The sequence below is a fragment of the Stigmatopora nigra genome, chromosome 15, assembly GCF_051989575.1.
Source record: "Stigmatopora nigra isolate UIUO_SnigA chromosome 15, RoL_Snig_1.1, whole genome shotgun sequence".
NCBI lineage: Eukaryota > Metazoa > Chordata > Actinopteri > Syngnathiformes > Syngnathidae > Stigmatopora > Stigmatopora nigra.
In genome coordinates, this window is record NC_135522.1 from 4,809,842 (window position 1) to 4,817,763 (window position 7,922).

The 7,922-nt window shown below is 43.2% G+C and overlaps 2 protein-coding genes across 4 annotated transcripts; both read left to right on the plus strand.

Annotated features, from left to right (window-relative positions):
* The first annotated feature begins 101 nt into the window (after positions 1 to 101).
* On the plus strand, positions 102 to 2,787 carry LOC144208669 (uncharacterized). 2 transcript variants are annotated; one of them, XM_077734630.1, is made up of 11 exons: positions 102 to 441; positions 867 to 947; positions 1,018 to 1,129; positions 1,208 to 1,293; positions 1,365 to 1,532; positions 1,639 to 1,752; positions 1,886 to 1,954; positions 2,024 to 2,130; positions 2,213 to 2,278; positions 2,371 to 2,439; positions 2,531 to 2,787. In XM_077734630.1, exons 1-11 carry the CDS (start codon positions 244 to 246, stop codon positions 2,646 to 2,648), a joined length of 1,188 nt encoding a protein of 395 aa, XP_077590756.1. In that variant the 5' UTR covers positions 102 to 243; the 3' UTR covers positions 2,649 to 2,787. The 2 variants fall into 2 exon arrangements, with proteins under 2 accessions (XP_077590756.1, XP_077590757.1); XM_077734631.1 differs by having other exon boundaries at positions 1,365 to 1,505.
* A 360-nt stretch (positions 2,788 to 3,147) lies between these two features.
* On the plus strand, positions 3,148 to 7,565 carry LOC144208672 (nuclear distribution protein nudE homolog 1-like). 2 transcript variants are annotated; one of them, XM_077734634.1, is made up of 8 exons: positions 3,148 to 3,425; positions 4,153 to 4,280; positions 4,615 to 4,768; positions 5,933 to 6,081; positions 6,273 to 6,409; positions 6,486 to 6,626; positions 6,796 to 6,887; positions 6,988 to 7,565. In XM_077734634.1, exons 2-8 carry the CDS (start codon positions 4,195 to 4,197, stop codon positions 7,096 to 7,098), a joined length of 870 nt encoding a protein of 289 aa, XP_077590760.1. In that variant the 5' UTR covers positions 3,148 to 3,425; positions 4,153 to 4,194; the 3' UTR covers positions 7,099 to 7,565. The 2 variants fall into 2 exon arrangements, with proteins under 2 accessions (XP_077590760.1, XP_077590762.1); XM_077734636.1 differs by lacking the exon at positions 3,148 to 3,425 and adding an exon at positions 3,470 to 3,614.
* The last annotated feature ends 357 nt before the right edge of the window (positions 7,566 to 7,922 follow it).

Sequence of the window (7,922 nt, forward strand, 5' to 3'; positions counted from 1 at the left end):
AAAAAAGCCTTACTATACTGTGTTTATTTGAACACTTACTTTTCATAGTCATTTTGTACATTTTTTTGTCTCCCTAGAAAATCAAGTTCAAGTGCTTCAGTATCTTTTTTTCCCGACAGTCACCTGAAGGCCCCTCGTTGCCTAGCAACGCCAGACGCGAATACCACCGGTCGTCAACAAGCGCATGCGCAGGACCACACAGGCGGACAGACGAAAGGAAGGAAGCGACGGCGGCTTGGGACGATGAGGCCAGACGACGACGTGACCTTTGAGGAGCTCCTGGACGACAGTTTCGGGGGGCCCCGCGCGGGGGTGCTGGACTTGGGCTCCCTGCGCCGGCTTCTCCTCGCCCTCCTCACCCGCTTGGGAATACGTGACGAGCGGGCTCGTGGTTCGGAGATCGTCGTTCGAATTCAGGCCTGCGAGGACGGACTTGCCCAGGTTACACTTTATTTTTACTTAAGTCACTGTTGTCCAAATTATTTCACTCAAATCCGGTTTAAAACTTAACATTTGTTTTAGAAAGTTTAAAAAAAAAAGGAACAAAAAGAGCTAAAGGGGTAACAATATATATATTTTTCTACATACATTTAGTGTTAACATGATGGCAACACAGTGCTACCCTATTATGTCAAGAATAGGTGCTGGGCCGCCATATTGGATGTGGCATTCTGATACTATTGCACACCCCAAAAAATGCACATTTGCTTCTAATTACTGTGATTTTCTTGGTTACATTGCAAATTTGGGGCTATGGGTCAAAGGTCACCATGGTCAAAAAAGGAATTTTGTGGGAAAAAAAGATTAAACTGGCTGGATGTTTTGTTGATATATGAAAGGGAATGAGTTATTGAAATTTCTTTCAGGTCCTGAAGTTAGTCCAGGACGTCCAGGCACAGACGACAGCCCTGAAGCTTCAGTCCGAGGAGCTCAGCGTCCGCCAACAGGTCCCTTCCCGAGCACCCTGACTCGGGCTTATCGTCTTCCTGTCCTAAACAATTGGCCGTCTACCCGCAGGGTGAACTGAAGGACGCGGGCGTGCGGTTGGAAGCTCGCATAGATGCGCTGGAGACCCAAAAGGCCGACGGCGAGCAGATGGATGTCCTGCGACGACTTGTCAGCGACACGGGTCGGCTTGGCGTCCACGTCTGATATTTTTCCGTTTTGTTTTCACGCAGTCACGTGGCCTTTTCCCGTCGTCACTCAGACCAGCGAGAGGCGTGCCGGCACTTGGACGAGCGCGTGAGGCTTCACGAGGACGCCATCGAGCGTCTGACCAAGGAATGCCACCAAGTAGGCCACACCCATTTTCCCTACAAAAAAAACATGCTATTTTTCGAATGTTTGTTGACATCCTACCTCAGCTGGACGACCTTCAAAGGGCTTTGGACCGCATGAAGTTGACCTCTGACCTCTCCAAGAAAAGAATACAAAGTACCACCAAACTGGCCAGAAATTTGAGTCCTCCGGCAGAGCCCAAGATGGCCACCGCCGCCGTGGACGAGGTCAACAAAAACCAACACGGCCGACATGTCTGTCCGTGTGTGTATGTCTGTGTGTACAGATGTGTATATTTTGTGTATGAAAATGAATGTTTTTGGAGTGTGTGTGTTTTGATTTCTGCAATCATGCGTGCAGCTCTCAGGGAGCATGCCGGCGTCCATCTTGAAACTTCAACGCGAGTGTGACAAACTCCAAGAAGCCATCGGGAGTCTCCGTGACGACAACAAACTCAAACATGTACACATCCAGGTAAACAGACACACATATATTAGAAAATTGTACTTGCTTTTACACAATTAACAACACATATACCTTTAATTAATGGCTACTAAGTTTCACAACATGCCAAACAAGACTTTGAACTTTGACATTGTTTTTATAGCACCTGCTGAGGACCTCTGAAAACCTGCAGGAGATCAAAGTGGACAAACGCTCACTTCAAGGCGAAGTGGTAAGATTCCTTGGCGTTGACAGCTTGCGATGCGTTTTGATGGCATTTCTGAGCGTACGTGTGTCGCAGAAGAAGCAGTTAGAAGCTCACTTGAAGAATTTACCGAGGAATCACCAAAGGCCTGAAGACGCTCCAAGTGAAGTCCGTGGCGAAGACACCGCCGCCGCCATCAGAAAGTAGGTTGTGGATCATCGAGTGGAAAAATATGTTTTACTATTTGTGAAACAGCTTCCTCTTCTTGTTTTTGTGTGTGTGCAGACAGCTGCTGGACACGCATCACTGTCTGTCATGTGATCGTCACATTGTCATGCAACTTTATGCAGCGTGAGTGCAAAATTTCACAAATAAACACATTTGATATATTTATGAGGGCCTTGAAAACAGGCATAGAGTCAATCCTTTTTGTGTGTGTGCAGGAAAAGTGCCTTGGGGGCGTGGCCTAGCGGTATTGGCAGCAGGCCCACGTCAGAACTGCCCAGCTTCAGGTGGGCGCCGCTTCTACAGATGTACTCGAGTTAACTCAAGTTGGAGTCCTGTTCAGGAAAAGAACAAGGTGACTTGTGCTATTGTTTTCAGGTACCCCTCGGTGTCTCGCAGCTGTGGTGGCGGGCGCGTTGAGACCACGCCCTCTCGACGACAACTCAGTGGTTGGCGTGCCCGTAGCCGGGCAGGAACGCCGGTTCCTCCCATGTAAAGACACATTTTGGCATTAAACTGGTTACTTTTAAACAAGTCAGCAACTTCATTTATTAATATGAAGGACAATTTTGAAGTAACTGAATTAAAGAAATTGGAAAGGACAGAGACAGTGTGTGAAGCAGCTCTATATGTGGTGATAGTGCATGCATGTAGATTAACCAGGATCACATGGGTCGCCTTAATCCTTCGGAAAGAGACACATTTGACCCGCGGTGACCTGTGACCCCTGCTAACAGGGAGTGGATTTGGTCGAAAAGAGGCCATGAAGCCACAAAGTGCTTCAAATAGGCAACACAATTCAGCCCCTGGTTTAGACTGAACTATCAATAACTTTAATAATTTCATGTACATTCTCTTTGCATCATTTTGGGTACATTTGCAACCTAAAAACTATCATATAACTCGAGGAATTGATGATGTTTGGGATTTCCGACAGTACACGAAGGCACCACAGTCCCCCACTAATCCAACAAAACGTCTACATTTGGGAAGCTACGTGGATACGCCTTCTTCCGAGTTGTTTGACATGATTGGTTAAATACTCTGACTGGCAGTTTAAAGAGCAAATGGGGATCGCAAAAAGGACTGGAAACGTAACTTGTGATTGGTGAACAGATCTGGACAATATGAATGGTAGCGTTTATTGTTCGACGTCCTCGTCCCACGGCGGCTGTAACTTTGCGACTCCTAACTCGGGGCAAAGTCTTCACTACATTCCTGGAAATAACATTTATCCTCTAAAAGTGTTTGTTTTCGAGAAATTCCATCGACGGTGAGTGCCAAATATTCCGCATTTTGTCGGCTTTTCACGATACTTTCTCCACGGGAAACTGGCGTGTTTATGTCAGCTGGGATTTAAATGGTTAACTCACTTAGCATGACCAGCTAACTTATTTGCATTAAAATGCCTTGAGGATCTTCCATTCACTTTTGTTCATTGCCTTGCTTAAAACCTCGAGAAGTAAGTCGTTTTAATGTTCCTTTTCAAAAAAATGGCTTTATTTGGCGCAAGTGTTTTTTTCTAGCAAGTTTGGACATGGTTTAACTTCAAGTCTTGGAGCAATCAATTAATTATTTGCAGGTTAGCTTCGTTGTCGAATAAGTTTGCGGTAGCTCACCAATAATGGAAATATAAATAAATTGCGTGTACATTTGGAAATAAAAATGGTGTTAAATTAAATTTAGAAAGCTTTTTTTTGCCAATAAATCAAATCAAAAGCCTTTATTGTCATTATACAACAGCTGCATATAACGGGAGTATGGTGCTACTCCACAAAGTGCGTATTTCTCATGTAAAAACATTAATAAATAATATAAAAAGTCACGTTCGGGCAAGGTAAATTCTTAAATATTGCACAGTTTTCGGGCAAATGTTATAGAGTTGTAAAAAGAAAATGGTATCCGTTTTGTATATGGTAAAACAGACGTGCATTTTAGACGTTTGCACATTTAATTCAATCCAGTCCAGGTCTAAACTGTTTTTTGTTTGTGTTTTGCAGCAAGTAAGGCTGTTTTCAGCCAGGTTGCTGATTGAATCGGAGATGGAGGATCCGGGCATTCCTGAGTTTGGATCCTTAAAGGAAGAACTGCACTACTGGAAGGAGCAAGCTGCTAAACACCAACAAAGGTTTGTTTTTCTCTATCTCAAAACCTGAAGTTGTTGACACTGCAGTAAAAATATCTGCCAGTCTTATCTTAAATTCCAAATAGGAGTTGATTTCAGGACAATGAAAGCATTCTGACATGGCTTCTTCCAAATTCTATGGCATTTATCCAAATGCTCAGACATGATATTTATTGACTCCTTTTTGCCAGTCACGCCAAATGAAGAAAAATGATCCAAAATGTTGGAGACTGGACAGAAAATAAGCATTCGCCCAATTTCAGATTCCTTCCATGATTGTGTTTCGTAGGCTATGCGCTTATTTTAATGAATAAAATCTTTGTGTTTGTGTTTTCAGTGCGAACGAGGCCCGGGAAGAGCTGCAGGAATTTCAGATAATGAGTCGCGACTATGAGGCCGAGCTGGAAACCGAACTCAAAACGTACGAAACGCGCAATCGCGAGCTTCTGACTGCTAACAACCGGCTGCGAATGGACCTGGAAAATTACAAGGTAACCACCACTAGTTAATATGTCAAACGGTAAAAAAAAAAAAAAAAAAAGGAAAACTGTTGACCAATTCTTCTGAAAAGATAGGTCACATAGCTTAATGCTAACCTAAATTGCAAAATCCAATATGAATGCTACCAGAAATTAGCATTGCTGTTAAACTTTCACTTGGGGGAGCAAAAATATTTTTCGCTGAGTATGGTTTCTTTATTTTTATGATTTTTTTTTTATGGCACGTCGTCCAGAGGGAATGCCACGAGACCCATGCGGAACGTTCTGTGACTTGACACGTCGTACAAAGAAGAGAAACTGAGCTTGAATGAATCTTTTGTTGGTCCGCAGTTCAAGTTGAGCAGAAAAAAATAATCAGTTTTTGAAGACATTCATTGGCCATAACATTAAGCACACACATTTGTCCAATTTTGACTTAACTGCTTAATTCATCTTAAATTCTCCCGAAATATCTACAGGCACTAAATTGCAATTAATTAATTTTTGGATACATGGTGTTTTCAGAAGGTCATTAAAAACATGTTTATAAAAACAACTCAAATGCACAAATGGCTGGTTTTCACATCATCATTTTTTGTTATTGCATTTAGGTAATTAGAATAATTGCTTGTAATTTTGCATGCGTTAAAAATAGGCCTTAAAACAGACAAAGGGCCCTTTTTCCAAGTCATTTTTAAGCATTTATTTGTTTCTTTTTTTTAAACCAAAGTATTTTTAGATTCATGGATTAATTGCCTGGGACATTCCAGAGGCTATTTTTTTGTTTGTTTTTGTTTTCTATTTTGATAAATGTTCCCAAAAATCGGCCAAAATCAGACAAAAGGCCATTTAATTCTCACCACATCTTCAAAAAAATAAAAAACAGCGCAGGGCATTCGCTACCACGAGAGACCATTTTTTTAATGTAACTCAAATTGTCTCTTATCTTTGTGTGCTTCAGGCGCTAAATATTTTTTTTATGAGATTGACTTGTCTAAAGAATTTGTGGTTGTGGGCCGCTAAGATATTTAAAGGACCCTGTGTGAGCACGCGTGGAGAAAAGGGTTCTTCCCCGATCGTCAGCTGATAAAACTGCTTTCATGGCGGTTGACGCTCGCGCCATCGCACGCTTAACTCGTTCCTTGCCATTGACATGGCTGTCCGTCTTCCCGGCAGGAAAAATACGGCACGCAGCACTCGGAGACTTGTCATCAGATGTCCATCCTGGAGGACGAGCTCACCGAGGCCACGTCCATCTTGGACCACCTGCAAAAGTACATCAGGGAGTTGGAGCAGGCCAACGACGACCTGGAGAGAGCCAAAAGGTAAGCCGGTGGGGGGGGCGGGGCTTCAACTTGTTGGGGGCAATGTAGCAATCTCTGGAGGCTGATTTAAGAAAAATAAAACATTGTTTTATGGTTGATTCAATAGATTGTTTTGTAGTTTGCAATTTGGCCAGCAGACAGCATACTCACTCTTTGGGACATTTAAGCAGTTTATTTTTTGTGGCCTCCAGGGCGACCATCATGTCCCTGGAAGACTTTGAGTTGCGGATGAACGAGGCCATCGAGAGAAACGCCTTCCTGGAGAGCGAGTTGGATGACAGGGAGAACCTCCTGGAATCGGTGCAGAGGCTTAAGGACGAGGCCAGAGGTCAGCGGCTCGTGCCGCCGGCACACACGCATGCTTACTTTCTTCAAGTTAGCTGATTTTCAAGTTGTTGTTTCAGATCTACGACAGGAGCTGGCCGTGCAGCAGAAGCAGCAGACCCACGGCGGTGGCGAAACTTCACAGTCACCGTCATTATCGTCAGCCTCAGCGCCCACACCCACGCCGTCCGTATTATCCTCAGTGCCGGCCGTCAACAAAGGTTGAAATTTAACCTACTTTAATGATCCATTTGAAATCTAAACTTTAATTTAAGATGTCAAAATATGTTTAGAAATGTTTATGCTTTTCTTACAAAAAAGTTCAGATTCTACTCTAGTCATGGTCAATGCAAGCTTGAATGATTTCATCTTCATTTCTATTCCTCCAAGATGAAAACGGCGGCGCAACGGCGAGTCCCCTGACCACTTCGGCCAGGATTTCGGCGCTCAACATTGTCGGCGAGCTGCTTCGGAGAGTCGGGGTGAGAATCGGATCGCTTTTCTTTTGCCGCCAGTCTTTTTGGACTGGAAGTACAAAAGGAATGGACGCAATGGCACTGAAATAAAATCTTTCACCGGCAGAATTTGGAGTCAAAACTGGCGTCCTGTCGCGAGTACGTCCACGAGCAACCGGCAGGACGCAGACCGCCAACCGCGTCTCCCGCCAACGGGCTCGTCAAGAGGCGGAGCTAAACTGCTGACACCGGGACAAAACGTATGTCTGTACTCTCACTTGAATACTCGCAGATTTACTTTTTTTTTTTCCCCCGGTTTGTGACACTGTTTGTTCTGCTTTGGCAGAACAAGTTTTCATAAGAAAAGTCACATTTTTGTTGACGTCCTATTTCAAATCGTTTTGTACAAAAATAGTATTAGAACCACTTTGAAGGGAAGAACAAATGACGCTAAAATCATCTTGCTATGGATGAAAACGTTGCTCCCTCTTTTTTAACTTTAAAAACTTGAAATTAAGCACTTTTATTCCAGGTGGATTGTGTAAAAAAAATCCAACCTGTGGCCGTTTGCGGTAATGTGCTTTGAACTACCTTCCGTCAATGTCTTTGTGGAAGGTTGACTGAAATGTCGTTGAGCCTCTTAAATGTGTAGCTTTGTTTTGCCAACTGCGCCTTGTTGTTTGCAATAAAGTTTTGTTTTTCTAATTGACTTTCTCATTGGTCCATTTTGCAGGGGTTAGAAAAATAAGAGTAAGGAGACAAGAAATGCGTGGAAAACAGTCCAAAGATACTTTATAGTGAGAACTACAAGTTCAGCAAGTGCACAATTCTCAGTAGAAAGGAATACAACAAACGTGTTCTTCATTCTGCAACAAATTTGGTGTTTGTGGCAAAACGTGTTTTTCGCTACCTATTTCTAACACAAAACTTCTGTGAGTTTCAGGGCCAAATTCCAACCTCTTATGCTGAGCGGTAAGAACAAATGCACATTTTGTAAATATAGGCTGTTTTAGAAACCTTCAAAGTTTTTGTGTCATGTTTGCCATTTCAATCTTTTCAGGT

Coding starts and splice junctions, on each gene's coding strand:
- LOC144208669 (XM_077734630.1), top strand. CDS start 244: ATGAGGCCAGACGACGACGTGACCTTTGAGGAGCTCCTGGACGACAGT. Junction 442..866: donor GCGAGGACGGACTTGCCCAG/GTTACACTTTAT, acceptor AATTTCTTTCAG/GTCCTGAAGTTAGTCCAGGA. Junction 2,279..2,370: donor GTCATGCAACTTTATGCAGC/GTGAGTGCAAAA, acceptor GTGTGTGTGCAG/GAAAAGTGCCTTGGGGGCGT.
- LOC144208672 (XM_077734634.1), top strand. CDS start 4,195: ATGGAGGATCCGGGCATTCCTGAGTTTGGATCCTTAAAGGAAGAACTG. Junction 4,281..4,614: donor GCTGCTAAACACCAACAAAG/GTTTGTTTTTCT, acceptor TTGTGTTTTCAG/TGCGAACGAGGCCCGGGAAG. Junction 6,410..6,485: donor GCTTAAGGACGAGGCCAGAG/GTCAGCGGCTCG, acceptor TTGTTGTTTCAG/ATCTACGACAGGAGCTGGCC.